Source organism: Primulina huaijiensis, chromosome 15 (genome assembly GCF_012295235.1).
Source record: "Primulina huaijiensis isolate GDHJ02 chromosome 15, ASM1229523v2, whole genome shotgun sequence".
Lineage (NCBI taxonomy): Eukaryota > Viridiplantae > Streptophyta > Magnoliopsida > Lamiales > Gesneriaceae > Primulina > Primulina huaijiensis.
The window spans coordinates 23,904,953-23,924,255 of record NC_133320.1 but is presented as its reverse complement, the minus strand read 5'-3'; the positions used below and the strand labels follow the sequence as shown (position 1 = coordinate 23,924,255).

The following is a 19,303-nucleotide window of genomic DNA, read 5'->3' as shown; positions in this document are numbered from 1 at the left end:
TTGAATTTCTAAATATTTTATATTATAGACAAAATTCAATTTTTTCGATTAATTGACAATTTAGAAAACCCCGTAGATTTTAATTTTAAAAAAAATTTGGATTCGATGACTTCATCTCTTCTGAAATTGTTTTCTGTTTTTTTTTTTAAAAAAAAATATATCTAAATTATTGAACTTGTGGGAAGAACCTAATTCTCTCTGTAGTGGGGAAGATTAGCAGTTAGCACTTATGTATCGTTTAGGTACGTTGTCCCCATAATAATTAAAAAAAAATGTATTGGTATTATGTGTTTCGGACATATCTCCAAAACTTATCCTATTTGTTTAAGAAACATTGACTTCAATTTTGTAAATTATCACCTATTGAAAATACACGGATGGCATAATTATTTTAAAGATATGACTTTTAATAAAATATTCTCATTCTCTCGATGATATTGGTATTATGTGTTCCGACCGAATGATAAAAAAATTATTTTTTATGTAAAAAATACTATCAATGAAAATATGGATCAATTCGATCTGTATCAATGATATAGGTCAGTAAGACCATATCACAATAGAATCACTTATTTGCTTTTTTACGTTAAGATCTCGTGTGCAAAACGACATGAGCACTATACAAACATTTCATATATTTACTTTCTAAGACAAACAAAAAAATTATGCAATAGGATAATAAATTAGTGATATACATAACAAAAAATAACAAGTTTTCTATGTATATATAATTAGTTGTGATCTCCACCACCCCTCAAAGAAGTGGATAATTTGCAGGAAAACATGTTTGCCACACCTACAAATGTTAAAATTGCTTCGAGGTTATTTGAAAATTTAATTAGAGTAATGTTATATATACAACAGAAATTGTACAGCAATTCTTACATCATAAAAATTTCAAAACAAAAATTTTATTTATCAAATATCATGATACTCTGAATATGATTTTGTAATATTTATAAATATCGTTTTGCTATATATTGGTTAATTGTACTTTTAATATTATTCGATTAATTATTTGCGATAATCTTGTTAATGACGTGGGTAGGAATCCTAAGGATTGCAATGTTTTTGTACATATATGATGATGCCATAAGTCATCGCTTAGGATACCTTTTNATTTCCTAACCCACCAAGTTCTGTAAATGTGTCGTATTATCTATTTTTTTACTCCTATTTCAATTTACCATGTTAAAAAGAAATAATCTTTATTCAAATTTACTTAATTAAGTGGAATTTCGTAGAATACGAATATTGTGATTAAAATATTTGAGTGAATTTAATTTAAATCTGTAACTCAAATCCATCGTATCCATTTTGATAATAATTAAGATTAAAGATTTGAAATCTGTTGTGTTGTTCAAGTACATTTTTTTGCTATGAATTCAAATCAACTTTTCGAATTATTTATTTGAAATCTTTCCAACCAAACACAAAAAGAAATTATGTTACGTTGATCTTATCAGATGAATGTACATATTTAATCGGAAATGAGTTTTTTTTATACGATATGTTGTCGAAGGTACGTACAAGGTGCTTCGTAGCTTTTGGAAGCCTCGAGTAAAACTCCAAATACAACACAGAATTTCTAACATACATAAAAATAAAAAAACAATTATAATCACCTTCAACTAAATTATGTCGTACGTCAACTCGATTAAATTTATAATCGGTTTTACTAAAATTAGAATTTAAATGAAAAAATATGTCCTATACTTCCATTTCCATTTTCTTTTTTAGGATTTATGAAGGTGGTAAAAACGTGTGAGGTTCAGATTGGCCTATGGAATTTGGTCGAATATATAATAATAATTTTATAAAAATAAAATATTTAAAAATGTTGGAGTCAAACAATGGGTCCAGTCCATGTCATGCAGACTTGGCGTTACGGCGACGTTTGAAAGGGATGCCTAATCTACATGATCGATCAAACCGTGACTTTAGTTATATATAAACCAATTTCCATGTCCCACTGATTGAAAAAAAAAATTGAAATAACAAATTTTTATTTTATTCTTATTTAATTCATTCAAAAAATTGTTATACGTTTTACATGGCTGAGTTAATTCAGATATTGAGTATGTCTATTGTGACACGATCTCACGAATATTTTTCTGTGAGACGGTTCAATCCTACCGGTATTCACAATAAAAAGTAATACTCTTAGTATAAATAGTAATACTTTTTCATGGATGACCGAAATACGACCCGTGAGACCGTCTCACACAAATTTTTGCCTTAAATATTCTAGTAAAACAAAAAAAATTACTAAATCTAAAAATTAGTCGATCGATTTAGAAAAACGGAAAATAAAAAACAAAACCTATACAATATAGGGAGTTATACATGTATCTTTATAAATGCAGCCAAAAATTAAATTATTAATACATCTATATTTAAAAATTAAAATTGTTTTACAATAACGATGTTCCTATCTTAATTTATTTTTTTCCTTTCACAAATATGTGAAAGTATTAATGGTAAATATGACTTTGAATTCGTTTCTATAAAGAATTTCAGCCGTTTGTTGACTTAGCCTCAAGTTGTGATAAGCTTGGGAAAGGTCCAATTCTACCCACGGGAAAAGGTCAAAAGAGTATAATTTTTTCCAAAGTTTTTAAAATTCTATGGGGCTCAGCTCAATCGGTCCATCGTTTTCCTTTTTATACTACTCCTTCGGCAGGAGATGGACTTTCCTATGTTCTCTTTCACATGGTTGGATTTTTTTGTCAAGCCGTAGAATCTTAAACGTCAACATTTTAATAATCTTTAATACAAATTTTATTAGTAATAGTAATTATTTGCAAAAATAACCATCGAGAAATAAGTAAATGCCTGATCATGTCTCTTATAAAACACGTCGATGAGCGAGATGTATTTACGCATCAAATTGTTGGTAACACTATATCTAAAAAGAGGCTACCGAAAACGAGTAGTAGTCGTTGCGAGGAAAATTTTGATATTTAAGTTAATTTTTTTCTAATGAAGGATTAGAGTTATGTAGTTAAGCGATCTCAAGGTAGATAGCTGAGCAAAGGACCATTTAGTTAGCATTGATACACTGGCGGCATAGATTACTCGACCTTACCAATGAGATAACTGATGGTCTTGCATTAGTCTGAGTGCTTACATAAATCACACCTATGCAGAAGTTGAGAAGAGAAACAGAAAGGCTGTCCTTTTGTGCACGTCGAACGAGCAAAAATAACATATAACAAAGGAAATTGCAACTAAACAATATATGAAATAGTCTTTGATAGATGGTAAAAAAGAGATGATGAGTTTGAAAAGCAATCCTTGAAAACATAAAAGATCATTACAGACCCAACCTTTTGTCTTCTTTCTTCACATGTTCTATTTATTTGCACTCGAAAGAGGAGGGGTGAGATCAGGGGAATTTAGAAGCTTTCAACAGAGTAACTCGAGCCACGGAAGAGAAAATCAAGGGAAGTAAACTGGCCAGTTGACATAGTATGAGTCTCGCACTTCTCTGCTCATTTGATTCCACTGTCAAGAAGAAGAGTGAATCAGAGTGGAACTGACACTAAAGACTTTCAAACTCAAAATTTAGACGGAGTACCTTAAATTCGTAGGGTTGATTCTTTGCCGCTGCTTTTTTCCAGTGGTAGTGCTCAAATAACATTGCTTTGTCATGCCAACTATGGAATAAAATAAAGATAGCATAAGAACTGGAAAGACATACGAAAGACATTACAGAAATGAGCATATAACTCTGTACATCAGGTTTTGAGGGGGAAAAAAGAAAAAAGAGAGCGTAAATGCAACGAGTTAAAGGAATTCAAATAACCACATAAAATACGAGTCGAGATTCAGTTCCATAACAACAAAAGAAACAACAAAATCCTTCATAGAAGAGCAATCATATCGAAAATAACAAGGGAAGTTGCAAATTAACATAACTCCCATAAACGTATTGAGGATGGTTCACTAGAAATATCAGTGCATGTATTTATAAATAGAGTGCTATGTCTGGCAAATAGTGTTAGAACCAGCCTCACAAATAATAATCCACATGTTCAAGCAGTGTTTTGTGGCAAAAACTAAAACCATCAGGTTGAACTAACAACTCTACTTCAACTTTACGAACACAGCCAAAAAGAAAGACAATTTTTGCATAACTTCTTTTGCTCAACAAAAGATGACCGTATTTATGTAAATATTACCAACACACAAGCACAAAATTATCATTTAAAGAAAATCTTACACAATGGAATAAAAAAACGCAGCATAAAATTCTTCCTCCCACAAAAATTGCAAATTCTCAAGTCTCAACATCCATACTACCATAATAATGATATAAAAGCTACAAAAAGATAAAAGGCTTCATCAATTTGCTATAATCCACCCGAACCACGAAGCAGGCATTTCCTCCGCAGGTTTCAAACGCAGAACATTCGCAAATCCAATTAGCACAGGGAAGTTTATTTAAAATTCAAGGACAATTTGATTCAAAAACATTTCAACAACATATCACCCAATTCCACCGACCAAAATCCTAGAACAGCAAATATAGCGAGGAGAAAAGGGTGTAGCTGTGCGTACTTGAACTGGTTGGAGAGTTGCCACATGTAAGGATTGACCCAGGTTAGGGCTGAGAAGGCGGCGGACCCGATCCAGATGTTCATGAATCGTTCGGGGCCTGAGTGCGGTACACCCTCGTCGCCCCGATATGCGTTCCCAAAGTACTTCTCCATCTCAAAGAACCCACTTTTGGTGCTCGCTTCCTCCCGCTGTATGCTGTGTGGCTCCGGGCTTATCTGTTCCCAGTAAGAAAATAAAAGGTGTGTTACAGCGCCCCAAAGTCTAAATTTACAGATTATGTTACTAACAGGTAAGTTTTTTTAGATGACACACATTTTAAATCTATAACTTAAATTTGATGCAATACGTTGAGAGTCAAAGTAAAAAAAAAAAAAAACGACATAGAAAATGGCTATCATCGACTTCTCAAAAAATCGACAGTGTTACAATATCAATATCGTACATTGAAATATTAAATTAATAAAGAGTGGTTTCTGAATCCATGAAGTTACATGGTACAGTAGAAAATGTTTTTTTAGATTTATAACCTAATATTGATGTTCTCAATTTCAGAATCGAAATAACGGAATAAGAGATATTAGACTAATAAAAAATTGTTTATAAACTCATGAAATTACATCAATCAATATATAACACAAAAAAAGTAGTGTAACTTATATTTGAAAGTAAAACTAGGCCTAAATGTATATCGATTTAACCGATTTTTTAAATTCAAAACCGAAATCAAATCGATTAAACCAAATTGATAGATATTTTTTCAAAAACGAAATCCAACTGCCAAGCCAATCATTTACTTTTGTTAAACTGAGATTTTGCTCACCCCTATTAGACAGTAAAAAATTGGAAATTTGTTGAAAAATTCAAATTTAAATTTAAAAATAAATCGGAGTGTTGCAATAGGAAAATACACAAATCAAACTCGAGTCCATCTAGACACTTTATGGTATGAAAGATCAAATACTAAATGATTATATATATATTTGTTTCACTCAAACGTTTTATAAGTTATATGAAAGATTAGAATTATCCATATATTTTCATTTAATCATTCTTATATCATATATCATTTAGCGTCTTATCTCATGAACCACACAATATCTTAGGTTACGAAAATGCTAGGTCTCATGCAACATATATCATGTTATATATTCGTTATTGTGAGACTCCATATTTTGACAAATTTTAGTATTATGAAATTACTATGATTAAATCTTATAGTAAATTGGTATATGACGACAAATGTATTTGTAGAAATTGTAGTAAAGTATAAATTTTTTAGTATACATCAAAATCCTTTGTTAATCGATGACCTAAGGACACAAATTTTAAATTGACTCGTGAAAGCTATTTTACATGGAAACAACAAAACAAAAACAAAATAAATAAATAAGTGAGAGGAAAAAAGGAAAAAAAAAACAAAATAAATAAATAAGAGAGAGGAAAAAAAAGACAAAAATCAGCCAATAGCTCAAGGACTCGCAGGCAGCAGGTAAGCAAAAAGACACATTGCATGCGAGCCCAAAAAGATTATATCAAGATTTCCAGTGTTTTTTTTTGCGTCATCATTTCATTTTTTAATCAGTATATAGCAATCACAACCATCGTAGAATTCAATCAACAAAAATCATCCGTTAATCCCACAGGAACAGAAATCATGGCCCAAACACCTGAATTAATCAAGCCTCATGCGATCGTGATTCCAGTTCCTTACCAGGGCCATATCAATCCACTCGTTGATCTAGCTATCAATCTTGCTTCCAGAGGCTTCACAATCACATTTGTTAACACAGAATTCGTTCACCACTTGTTATCAAAATCCCACAAAAATTATTCCAACGATAGCACAGGCACAGATGCCGATACTGATATCTTCTCCGAGGCACGTAAATCGGGCCTGGACATCCGATACATGACGATGAGCGATGGTTTTCCTCTGGATTTTGATAGAGAGACAAATGTGTTCGAGTTTTGGGAATACTTGCTTGAAGGTTTCGTAGTTCAAGTCGATGAGTTGATGGAAAATATAGTAAAATCGTGCGATTCGCCGGCGTTGTACAAACATTTCTTGATTACGGACACTTTTAATTCGTGGCATCCCAAGATCGCGAAGAAGTATAATATGGTTAATGTTTCGTTCTGGACACAGCCTGCTGTAGTGTTTGCTCTGGAGTATCACTTGGATCATCTGAAAAAAAATGGACACTATCCGCCGCCAAAGGGTACTCTTTTCTTTCCCCTGCGTACGTTTTTTCTTACTGGCTGCTTTACTATGAAAATATTTAGAGCGCAAGCACGTGTTTATTTGGGATAGTGAAATAAGTAGCTTCATTTGGTTTAAGTTTCTTGCTTTTGGTTTTTTGGGACGAATGAGTTAATTCCAGCGTACGTGCTTGAAAACTGCTCGTTATGAATTTGTTCAAGTATATATATTTTGAAAAATGTTGCACGTACCATGAAAGTTACAAAATACATTTGAAATTATAAAATTATTCATGCATTTTATTTGGAAAAACTATGTGAAACCTAGATTTAGGATAATTTTATAATTTCAGATGCACTTCATAATATGATATATTGTAATCCTAATTATACATGTAGAATAATATATTTATATTTTTCATAAAAATATGATGATATTTTGTTTAGAGAATAGTGATGATACCATAACCTACGTCCCGGGAGTAGACCCGATCAGCACAAAGGACTTGATGTCATTTCTCCACGAGACGGACATAACAGTAGTGCACAAGCTCGTGTTCCGAGCATTGGAGCAGATTGAAAATGCAGATTTCATTCTGTTAAACACAGTTCAAGAACTAGAACCCAAAACTGTGCCAGCCCTCAACCAAATCCTGCCCACTTGTGCAATCGGCCCTGTAAATTTCTCCTCGAGAAACATCAAGATCTCCAAATCCCTGATACAGCAGACAGAATGTACTGAATGGCTTCAATCTAAGCCTCCTGCCTCCGTTCTATACGTCTCATTCGGCAGCTTAGCTCAAACAACAAAGCAGGTAATCGAAGAAATAGCACAAGGGCTTCTGCTTGCAGACATAAACTTCATTTGGGTGGTTCGAAAAAATATCGTCATAGATTCTGATGCTACGAACGTGCTCCCTAGTGGGTTCGAGCGAAAAATGAAGGAGAAGGGATTGATCGTGCCATGGTGTGATCAAGATTCCGTGCTATCCAACCCTGGGATTGGAGGATTTTTAACGCATTGCGGGTGGAACTCTGTGCTGGAGAGTATGTGGCATGGTGTCCCGATGATATGTTATCCGTTTCTCTATGATCAGCCTACGAATCGGAAATTGGTGGTTGATGATTGGAAGATTGGAACTAATCTTTGTGATGGCGAATCTGTGACGAGAGATGAAGTTGCGGGGAAGATAAAGAGGTTGATGTGTGGGGAATTCAGAGAGGAGAGCAAGAAAGTGAGGACTGTACTGCGCAATTCTTTGGATGCTGGCGGGTCTTCGGAGAAGAATCTTGTGCGTTTTGTGGAGGATTTGAAGGCTAAAATCCATGCAAGTAACTAGTTTGACTCGAGACGATAAAATGATATAAATATATAATATGAGTGATACATTGTCATGTATTGTTAATATATGGTTCAACATTTCATATTTATCTTATAAATCAAACCAAAAAGAATACCTTCCATGTTTGAATTAAACTTGTTTCTCTTTGAAATAATTGTAATTGTATAAATGGAGGATTATTATAAGAAACCATTCACAATATTATTACTCAGAAATTAATTTTTTATAAATATAATTCATTTTGGTTTCTTGATAATATTAACGAGATTTATATCTGATTAAATAAAAATGTAATCATTATAAAAATATGTATTCATACTTTTTCCTCTTGAAAGTTTTCCATGATAAAAATACATTGTTTAGTAAGAATTATCTTATAACAAGCTTGCAATCATAATAGTTGTCTTCTTCTTCGTTTTACCAGTGACAAATTTAAATTACGATTCAAATTTGTGAGGAAATGGTTGGACTCAATTCAATCACCACCGAATCCAGTCAAGAACAGAAATACACAAATTCCTTTCTTCGTCATTTTTCTTTTCCCATCGGTTAACTGCAGGGGTCTATGATAGATGTAGTTTATGTTCGAATCTTATAACGCGTACGTTATTTCTGACTATTGATTAACTGATGCTTTTTTTTTTTTGATCTACTGGGTGGGGATACCAATTACAATGTATCTATTTTATTATCACTCTCGGGCAGATGCTCGGTCCTAGTCTGTCTTCTTCCATAATCTCCTTCAGTCTCGTTGGAGGATCCTCGATAATGCTCCATCCTCTGTCATATTCAAGGGATGTCGATGCCAAGAAGTCTGCTGCTCTATTCTCCTCTCTATAGATATGGTGTACTTTAACTTCCCAATCTTTAGCAAGTAGGTTCTTGCATCTTAATACTAAGTTGAGCGATGACGAACATGGTGTCCCTGCGCTTTGTATCCATTTCACGACTATCTCTGAATCACAATTTAGCACTATCTTTTTGTATCCTAATTCCCAAGCTATTTCAAGTCCTTTGTACGCAGCCCATAGTTCTGCTTCCTCGCTTGTACAACTGCCAATGTTATGGATGAAACCTACAATCCAGTCTCCAAATTCATTTCTCAGAAGTCCTCCTCCACCTGCCCTTTGGTCTTGACGTGTAACACAACCATCCACATTCAATGCGCACCAATCTTTTGGTGGAGGAGTCCACTTAATGTACCGGTCTTTGTATACGTTCAAGTTGTTCGACAAAACCCTTCTTGTAGAGAAAGCAGTCCTAATGTCCCAGTATTGTTCCTTAATCCACCGAACCTTCGTTCTAATATCCATCTTCTTTTCTTTGAACACATATTCATTCCTCCATTTCCAGATCCACCAAATTGCAATCGTAAACATATTTTTCCAGTCTAGTTTACCCTCCTTGTGTATATATTTTGAAAGATTTTCCTTCAACCAGTCGTCAAAGTTCATACTCGAATCCACTTGATACTTACGTGGGGAGATCAACTCACGCCATATGCCTCTTGCTTCAGTGCATTTGCGGAATATATGATCCACATCTTCAGTTTCATGTAAGCACATAGCGCACCGACCATCCATCGTAAATCCTCTCTTTACTCTGACATCGTTACTCATGATCTTCTTATGACGCACAAGCCATAAGAAAGCGCGCATACGGTTAGGTACTTGCTTGAGTAATTATATATAGTACTTTGTTGTCTACACTGAATCGAGATTCTGGCTCGTCTCTGATTCAAGTTTATTATTTTTTTCTTAAAAAACTTTTTGTAAAATCCTTTATACTTTTTAAAAGAAATTTGGATGTGATTTTTTCAGCGGACAACATAACCTACGTCCCGGGAGTGGACCCGATCAACACAGAGGACTTGATGACATTTCTCCACGAAACGGACATAACAATGGAGCACAATTCAAGGTCGTGTTCTGAGCATTTGAGGTGATTGAAAATGCAGATTTCATCCTGGTAAAACACAGTTCAAGAACTAGAACCCAAAACTGTGCCAGCGTTCAGCGAAATCCTGCCCACTTTTGCAACCGGCCTCGTAAATATCTCCACGAGAAACATCAAGATCTCCAAAAGCCTAACATAAGAAACATAATGCACTGAATGGCTCCAATCCAAGCCTCCTGCCTCCATTCTATACGTCTCATTGGGCAGCTTTGTTCACTTAAAAGCTAACCAAATAATCGAAGAAATAGCTCACTGGCTTCTGCTTACTGACATAAACTTCATTTCGGTTGTTAGAAAAGATAGCATCATAGGTTCTGATGCTACGGACGTGCTCCCTAGTGGGTTTGAGGAAAAAGTGAAGGAGAAGGGATTGATCGTGCCATTGTGTGATCAAGATTCCGTGCTATCCGACCCCCGGATTGGAGGGTTTTTGACGCATTGCGGGGGGAACTCTGTGCTGGAGAGTATGTGCGTGTCATGATGGCCCGATGATATGTTAAACCGTTGCTCCATGATCAGCCGACGAACCGGAAACTGGTGGTTGATGATTGGAAGATTGGGATCAATCTTTGCGAAGGTGAATCTGTCACGAGAGATGAAGTTACGAGGAAGATAAAGAGGTTGATGTGTGGGGAATTCAGAGAGGAGAGCAAGAAAGTGACTGTACTGCGGAATTCTTTGGATGCTAGCGGGTCTTCGGAGAAGAATCTTATGCGGTTTTTGGAGGATTTGAGGCCTAAAATCCATGCATGTAACCAGTTTCAGTTCAAGTTGTTAGTTTTCTCTGGTCAATATGTTCTTAACCATCAGTAATTTCATTTTCAAATAAAGAAAAAAAAAACTTCTCACGGATATTAAGCTACAACTTAACCCCTTTTAAGGGGGGTGGGCCTTGTATTATTTTGATCAAGAGCGGTGGATGGGCCAATTTCAGCCCACTATCTCCTAAAAACTTGGCTCATCAATCGTCAGCTAGCCTAATATTTTCTGTCTCGTGGGCCCAAATTCCTGCGCGGACCAATTTAGAAGGACGTAGAACATTCTAGTCTCTAGAATACATATAAGTATATCGAGTCAATAAATTTTCTCGAACCCAAAAGCCAAATTTAGAATCAGCAGCCTCTCTTGTCGGCTGGGTATATAATCCCAAATTTTATATTAAGTTATAAAATATCATTTTATATGTCAATTTTACAAGATAGATATATACATTGAATGCTTATGTTAGTCGATAGGATTAGGCTTAGGATTTAGATTTGGATTTTTTTTTAATTTTTACTGTTCTTTGTTTTACACAAAACTGAAAATTTTTCTCAAAATTCTAGTCATTCTCGAATCTCATCTCATTCTCGTCTCGAAAAAATCTCAACCTGACATATTTTCCACCCGAATTATCGTGATTTTTCTTGTTCCGATTAATATCGGGAGAGGATTTGGAAATAAAACATAATCCTGATGAGATTTCCGACCCAAAGTAATAGTATTAATAATTTTGTTATTATATTGGGCTATAGGTTAATGGGAATCAATCCATGTAAAAATTAATTGTGGATTTATTTTGCAGATTCATTAATTATTGAAATGATCTGATATTAAAATCACGAAATGAAATTTATTTTTTAAAAAATTATTAATAATTTAATTAATTAATATTTAAAATTATTTAATTATAACAAATATGTATAATAAGATATGCAATTTGTCCTTCATCTAGTTAACAAGATTTATCTGTTAATTCATAATTTGTATGTTATTTGTATTCCGGACATTTTATCAATAATTATCATTTATCAAATAAATAAAATTAAGAGTGGTTTTGCAATTTTGGAGCGGTCATTAAGACTTTCTCTTTGTAATATAATAAAATATTGTATTTTTTAATTTATAAATAAATTGCTAATGAAATTGTGAAATAATAAATTATTACAATTTCCTAAAATTTCAAATATATGATTTCGTTTCTATATTTAGAAGTATATTTTATTAGTTTTATTAAAATACTCATATTATTAATTATCAAAAAACATGTAATTATTTTTGAATGAATTAAATAGAGTTAAATCAGGTAGATTGTATGTAAATTTCTTTTCCAACAATTTTCTAAATTTTTATAAAAAAAAATCTATATATTTAGGACGGAAAATATTGTATGGCTTTATGTATCTATAGACGCGTGTGTGTGTGTGTATATATAAGCCATTGATTTATTATTAAGGAAGAGATGCTTTAAAATTATGGAAAATGTATTTTGTAAAATCTGAAATCTTAATTTTTTATCCGAAAAAATCTAAAAGTTGCACCGTTAATCTTCCATCTTGGTAAATGGTAAAGCAAAGCATCAGTCCAATAGAAATTAGTATAAAATTAATAACCTTTTCTTTCCAAACAAGAAACTGCGCCATCTTCACTATATATATATCCCCCTAATCTTGGTAGATTTCATAATTCATAGCATATTATTCTCAGTTTCATCAACAAAGCAACTCGAAAAATCTTTTCTTTTATAATCTGATTCACACTCATACAACGCCATGAGCAATCAGGCTGAATCTTCCGATTCGTGAGTTTTTCGCGCCATTCTTAGATTTGTGTTCTTGCTTGTTTATAGATAGGTGTTCATGTATATATCTCGTGTTCTTCTTCTTTCTTGTTGGGTCTTTGATGTTTTCTTGTGGGTTTCTCTGATTTATATATTTTTTCGGGGGTTTTGATATGTGATGTGCAGTAAGGGTACGAAGAGAGATTTTAGTACTGCGATCCTGGAGAAGAAAAAGGCTGCCAATCGATTGGTAGTGGATGAAGCTGTCAACGACGACAATTCGGTGGTGTCTCTTCACCCTGAAACGATGGAAAAACTCCAGCTTTTCCGCGGTGACACAATCTTGATTAAGGTTTTATTTCCCCTATTTATTTTTTTACCATTCCAACTTCCTTTTTTCTTGAAAAATGCTGTTGGAGGAATGAATGACATTTGAGATTTTGTTGTCGTGGGCAGGGACGACCCAGAAAATTGAGAGGGGACTGGGACAAAGCTTGTGTAGGGGGACGGGTTTAATAAATTCTTGGGGTCAAAGCATGGATATTTAGAAAGTTACATATTAAAATTCAACCTTTTTCTGGTGGGTGGCTGGTGGGCGATCGCTGCTTCTTGTTAGATTTGGGGTTTTGAATGTGGTTTCTTTCTTTCTTTCTTTCGTTCTTTTTTTTTTTATTGATGTTTTCTAGTGCTAATCTCTGAAAAAAGTTTAAGAGTTTGAATAATGTATCATGAACCATGAAAAGTTTCAAAATCATGGCTCATCTTTTAACTTTCTCTGTGTTTGTAATTACTGCTTTGATTCGATGGTAGCCATTTTCTAAGTCGCTCCTTTCGCAATGTCGACTCTCAACGAGAACACTAATGTTAGGTTATAAACCCAATAGAGGTCTCCCAAAAGGCTTATCTATCGGGTGGTGTACCTCAAGTGTTTATAAGTCATTTTTTATTAGTTTATATTTCGAAGTGGGATATTGTAACATTGCATTCATGTACTGGAAGATTTACTAGGTGGCTATAGTTTACCTGTTGTACAGTTTGGGTTGAGTTCATAATTCATATAGATTACTGATAGTAAAAACTTGGGGTGCATTTGCAGTGAGGATGTTAGATTTTTTTATTGTGATTTAATCGCTTGATTTTCCTGTCAATAACTATTATTATTTGGTATACAGTTTAAGCACTCTAAATGTTTAGTACATGACAGATCACGTATATATGTTGCTCACTGATTTCAGTTTTTGGCTTTACATATGTAATACCGTGTATCTGATTACAGGGGAAGAAAAGAAAGGATACGATCTGCATTGCCCTTGCTGACGACACGTGTGATGAACCAAAGATCCGGATGAACAAGGTTGTCAGAAGCAACCTCAAGGTTAGGCTAGGAGATGTGGTTTCTGTGCATCAATGTGCTGATGTGAAGTATGGGAAGCGTGTTCACATTCTTCCTGTGGATGACACAATTGAAGGTGTCACTGGAAATCTTTTTGATGCTTACCTAAAACGTAAGTTCTCCACACATGCAAACATGTAGTACATTTGTATATTGTCAACCTGCCTCATTGATTTTAAATGTCTACGTGATGTTCATTCTTCAATCCTAATCAATCTTTAAAGTAATCAGACATGTTGCATTCTTACTTCAACCAAGAACTAAAACCTATGTTGGATATCTGAATGCAATTTGTTAACTATGTAAAATATTTCCCGCTGAAGCCTGTGATTGACAATTATGTGATTTTTTGTTTAGTTTTATCTAATTTAGTGAACTTTTATTGTAATTCTAAATGAACTTTCCACTTTTAAGATTTCGAAGAAATTCTAATTCTGTGGAAAGTTAGGTAATGTGAAGATGGTGCAGTTGAATGTGAACCGACTCTGTGTCCGTTATTCTATTTTTTTCATGGAAATTCATGTTTTCCTCTTGTTGTGCAGCTTATTTCCTCGAGGCATATCGCCCTGTGAGGAAGGGTGACCTATTTCTTGTAAGGGGAGGAATGCGAAGCGTGGAGTTCAAAGTTATTGAGACGGATCCTCCGGAGTATTGTGTTGTTGCTCCCGACACTGAGATCTTCTGTGAGGGGGAACCTATAAGAAGGGAGGATGAGGATCGATTGGATGATGTTGGCTATGATGATGTAGGTGGTGTCCGTAAACAGATGGCTCAGATTCGGGAGTTGGTAGAACTGCCACTAAGGCACCCACAGCTTTTCAAGTCCATTGGTGTCAAACCTCCAAAAGGAATACTGCTTTATGGACCCCCAGGATCTGGAAAGACTTTAATAGCCCGAGCAGTGGCCAATGAAACTGGTGCTTTCTTCTTCTGTATTAATGGACCAGAGATTATGTCTAAATTGGCAGGAGAAAGCGAAAGCAATCTCAGAAAGGCATTTGAAGAAGCTGAGAAAAATGCACCTTCAATCATATTCATTGATGAAATCGACTCAATTGCTCCAAAAAGAGAGAAAACACATGGGGAGGTGGAGAGAAGAATTGTTTCTCAACTCTTGACATTGATGGATGGACTCAAGTCCCGTGCCCATGTTATTGTCATGTGTGCTACAAACCGTCCCAATAGCATTGACCCTGCCTTGAGAAGGTTTGGGAGATTTGATAGAGAAATAGACATTGGTGTTCCCGATGAAGTTGGTCGTCTGGAAGTACTTAGAATCCACACTAAGAATATGAAGCTTGCCGACGATGTAAGTTCAAATTTCTAACTTTTGATTGAGTCATACAATTCTTAGTTTACACCATGATTTAGTTATATTGATTTATCTGCTTTCACAGGTTGATTTGGAAAGAATTGGGAAGGATACACATGGCTATGTTGGTGCTGATTTAGCTGCTCTGTGCACCGAAGCTGCCCTTCAATGCATCAGGGAGAAGATGGATGTGATTGACTTGGAAGACGATTCCATTGATGCAGAGATACTGAACTCCATGGCTGTCACCAACGAACATTTCCAGACTGCCCTTGGAACTAGCAATCCTTCTGCACTACGTGAAACTGTGAGTATTGATATCACACTTTTTTGTTGCTGTCTGATCTTTGTTTAGTTTGAATGCTAAATATGATAATATGCTTCATGGATGTTATAGGTTGTTGAAGTTCCCAATGTCTCCTGGGAAGATATTGGAGGCCTTGAAAATGTCAAGCGTGAGCTCCAAGAGGTATCTATTCTTCACATTATGATTGTAACTTCTGTATGCTTACAACTTCTTGTATATTCAAAGTTTGAATGGTTTCTTAAACTTATCTTTGACATCGTGTGCCTTATAGACTGTCCAGTATCCAGTGGAGCATCCTGAGAAGTTTGAAAAGTTCGGAATGTCCCCTTCAAAGGGTGTTCTTTTCTATGGCCCTCCCGGTTGTGGAAAGACTTTGTTGGCTAAGGCCATTGCCAATGAATGCCAAGCAAACTTTATAAGTGTCAAAGGTCCTGAACTGCTCACCATGTGGTTTGGAGAGAGTGAAGCCAATGTTCGAGAAATTTTTGACAAGGCTCGCCAATCCGCTCCTTGTGTTCTCTTTTTTGATGAGTTGGACTCAATTGCAACCCAGGTGCATATCATGGCTCGTGTAGGTAGTTCCTATGCTTGGTTTGGTTTTTATTTGTCCTGAATTAGATTTCTCCCGTTTTTCTTGCAGAGAGGAAGTAGTGTCGGAGACGCAGGCGGTGCTGCAGACCGAGTATTGAACCAACTTCTGACTGAAATGGATGGCATGAATGCCAAGAAAACGGTTTTCATTATCGGTGCAACCAATAGGCCTGATATAATCGACCCTGCACTCCTCCGCCCTGGTCGTCTTGATCAATTGATTTACATCCCTCTTCCAGACGCTGAATCTCGCTATCAAATCTTCAAATCAAACTTAAGAAAATCCCCAGTATCAAAAGATGTCGACCTGAGAGCCCTAGCTCAGTACACTCAAGGCTTCAGCGGTGCTGACATTACTGAAATATGCCAACGTGCCTGCAAGTACGCCATCAGAGAGAACATTGAGAAGGTAAGAATTTTTTACATTCCATTTTTGCATTCCACTCGTGATCAATGGACGGAAGTTTCATATGTATTTTCTCGTATTCTCTTGGTATGAAGGACATTGAAAGGGAGAGGAGACGAGGCGAGAATCCGGAGGCCATGGAAGAGGATGGTGAAGATGAGGTATCTGAGATCAAGGCAGCCCATTTCGAGGAATCGATGAAGTTTGCACGTAGGAGCGTCAGTGATGCAGATATTCGCAAGTATCAGGCATTTGCTCAGACGTTGCAGCAATCTAGAGGATTTGGAACAGAGTTCAGGTTTGCTGAGAACAGTGCTACCGCTGCTGCCACAGACCCTTTTGCAGTTCCCAAAAGTGCTGCTGCCGATGAAGATGATCTGTATAGTTAGCTATATTTTATAAATGAACTGATGGAACCCTCCAAATGTTGGCTTCTGCTAGAGTACCATGAACCACATATACTGCTCTGGTGATTGAATTTGTTCATCTTATGATATTATGTTGATCCAAATGTTGTGTTGTACGATATATTTAGTATTTTGATTGTCATGCTTATTACATTTAACCAAAAAAAATTCAAGAAGGCTGCCACCAGTCATTTTTAAATCTAGTTGGGGAGGAATTTTTCAGCTTTACTCCTATTGATTTAAGGTTATTTGCTAATATATTAGATCAACAGTGATGATTATTGATAAATTAACATAATTCATTCCAAGTTAGGTTCACGCCGGCAACGCCGTTGGTGGCCCCGTCAGTCTCTGTTTCTTACCTCGTCTTTGGCTCCCACTGGAGTCACGGTCCATAAATCTTCCTCTTATCATCGGTAAAGCATCCGCCTGCTTCGATGTTACCAACCTATCTTCCTTTTCTTGTGCCGGCTTTCTTCACCGAGAACCGCAGTTAAGACATCGTCGAATCTTAGAAAGCCCATAAGAATATTGTTGGTAATGTTGATGATAAGTTGATCATATGAATCTGGTAGACTTTGAAGTAGAAGCTCCACACGTTCATTTTCCCCTATTTTATGCCCCATGGAAGTGAGTTGGGCAAATAGAGTATTTAGTGTGTTGATATGGTCGGTCATCGATGAGGATTCCGCCATCCTAATAGTATAAAGCCTTCTCTTTAGGAAAATCATGTTGTGTAGCGACTTGACCTCGTACATCTTTGTCAGAGTATCCCAGATAACTTTGGCTGTTTTTATCTCAGAGATACTTGACAAAACTTCGTCTGCTATAGCCAAGTGTAAATTGGCAACAACGTTGTTATTCATCTCATTCCACTTTCCATCATCCGTAATTTCCACCGGTCTATCTCCAATAGCCGCCCAGCAGTTCTCCTTTCTTAAAACTGCTTGTATCTTTATTTTCCACAGCATAAAATTGCTGCCGTTGAACTTTTCGATCTCGTACCTTCCCGCCATTATGTCTACAACAATTTGGTAGACTGGACAAAATAAGCTCGTCTTAATAAAAAAATCTCAAAAAATCTTTTCTGATGTGGAAGATCAGTCTAGGTTGCAACCACAGAGCATACTCAGAATTTTAAGAAATTTTAAACCAGGCTCTGATACCACTTGTTGGTCCCACTTGCGGAATTTGAGATAATAAAATCCGAAAATAAAGAATAAACTGGACACCGAGATTTACGTGGAAAACTCCTAAAAATTATTAGGGTAAAAACCACGGGCAAGATGAAAAGAATTTCCACTATAATATTTTGTGGTGTACAACTCACTCACTGTGTTTCCAAAGATAAAACACACTCTCTTAATACAGGAGAACAAACACCTCACAAATGTTATAGAATATTATAAGATGATAGAAAACTCGAAAAAAGGATGATTTCAAAATGAAAGGAGGAGCTCTATTTATATAGCCCCTTGACCGTGCCATCTTTCCACGAAATAGCCAACCCACGTTTTAATTATTTCCGTTGCCAACCTTGGCCCCACTTATCAACTTCTTTGTCGACACAGTTTTCAAAATCTGTCAAGGTGGAATATGCACAGAAACTGTTTGACGAAATGGCTAAGAAGGATGTGCCTGCCGATGTTCATGTTTATAGTTTGATGAAAAATTTGTTGGTAAGTTGGGGGACTTGAAAGGGCATTTGAATTGTTCGATGAGATTGTGGAGAAGGGAATTGTCCCGAATTCCCAGAGGTATGGATCTTTGATACATGGCTTGTGCAGAACAGGGAAATTGGAGGCGACAGAAATGTTGCTCAAAGACATGCAAAGGAAAGGAGTAGACATTAATCGGGTGATATTCAATACATTGATAGATGGTTATTGTAGGCTAGGGATGATTGATAAGGCTGGGAGACTGCGATGTGTTATGGAGGGGAAAGGCCTTGAAGCTGATGTATATGTGTATAATATGATTGCTAATGGCTTGTGCAGATTGCACCAGCTTGAAGAAGCTGAGAGATTGCTATTGTCAATGGTGGATAAAGGTGTCGAGCTAAATATTGTTGCTTACTCTACTTTGGTTGATATATATAGCAAGCAAGGAAAATTTCGAGAAGTGACATATAATACTTTGATTGATGGATATTGCAAGAAAGGTAAGCACAGAGACGCATGTTTGCTTAAAAAGGAGATGGAAGATAAGGGGCTAACGCCAGATGTGTTGACATATACATCTTTTGTTCATGGGGAACGTATATTTGGTAATGTTGATGAGGCTATGA

At 35.7% G+C, this 19,303-nt stretch overlaps 3 protein-coding genes across 3 annotated transcripts; 2 read left to right on the top strand and 1 right to left on the bottom strand.

Moving 5' to 3' along the window:
• Positions 1-3,240: 3,240 nt before the first annotated feature.
• Positions 3,241-4,824, bottom strand: LOC140960375 (uncharacterized). Its single transcript, XM_073418627.1, has 3 exons — positions 4,564-4,824; positions 3,581-3,659; positions 3,241-3,507 (listed from the first exon to the last, which is right to left on the bottom strand). Exons 1-3 carry the CDS (start codon positions 4,713-4,715, stop codon positions 3,442-3,444), a joined length of 297 nt encoding a protein of 98 aa, XP_073274728.1. The 5' UTR covers positions 4,716-4,824; the 3' UTR covers positions 3,241-3,441.
• Positions 4,825-6,117: 1,293 nt separating this feature from the next.
• On the top strand, positions 6,118-8,296 carry LOC140960374 (UDP-glycosyltransferase 86A1-like). The gene is made up of 2 exons (XM_073418626.1): positions 6,118-6,782; positions 7,210-8,296. Exons 1-2 carry the CDS (start codon positions 6,218-6,220, stop codon positions 8,100-8,102), a joined length of 1,458 nt encoding a protein of 485 aa, XP_073274727.1. The 5' UTR covers positions 6,118-6,217; the 3' UTR covers positions 8,103-8,296.
• Positions 8,297-12,420: 4,124 nt separating this feature from the next.
• On the top strand, positions 12,421-17,215 carry LOC140959146 (cell division control protein 48 homolog D-like). The gene is made up of 9 exons (XM_073416937.1): positions 12,421-12,621; positions 12,787-12,952; positions 13,877-14,105; positions 14,536-15,302; positions 15,391-15,612; positions 15,703-15,774; positions 15,884-16,165; positions 16,253-16,612; positions 16,705-17,215. Exons 1-9 carry the CDS (start codon positions 12,593-12,595, stop codon positions 16,996-16,998), a joined length of 2,421 nt encoding a protein of 806 aa, XP_073273038.1. The 5' UTR covers positions 12,421-12,592; the 3' UTR covers positions 16,999-17,215.
• The last annotated feature ends 2,088 nt before the right edge of the window (positions 17,216-19,303 follow it).

Coding starts and splice junctions, on each gene's coding strand:
- LOC140960374 (XM_073418626.1), top strand. CDS start 6,218: ATGGCCCAAACACCTGAATTAATCAAGCCTCATGCGATCGTGATTCCA. Junction 6,783..7,209: donor ACACTATCCGCCGCCAAAGG/GTACTCTTTTCT, acceptor TATTTTGTTTAG/AGAATAGTGATGATACCATA.
- LOC140960375 (XM_073418627.1), bottom strand. CDS start 4,715: ATGGAGAAGTACTTTGGGAACGCATATCGGGGCGACGAGGGTGTACCG. Junction 3,660..4,563: donor CAACTCTCCAACCAGTTCAA/GTACGCACAGCT, acceptor TTTATTCCATAG/TTGGCATGACAAAGCAATGT. Junction 3,508..3,580: donor ATCAACCCTACGAATTTAAG/GTACTCCGTCTA, acceptor TCTTCTTGACAG/TGGAATCAAATGAGCAGAGA.
- LOC140959146 (XM_073416937.1), top strand. CDS start 12,593: ATGAGCAATCAGGCTGAATCTTCCGATTC. Junction 15,775..15,883: donor TCAAGCGTGAGCTCCAAGAG/GTATCTATTCTT, acceptor TGTGCCTTATAG/ACTGTCCAGTATCCAGTGGA. Junction 16,613..16,704: donor TCAGAGAGAACATTGAGAAG/GTAAGAATTTTT, acceptor CTTGGTATGAAG/GACATTGAAAGGGAGAGGAG.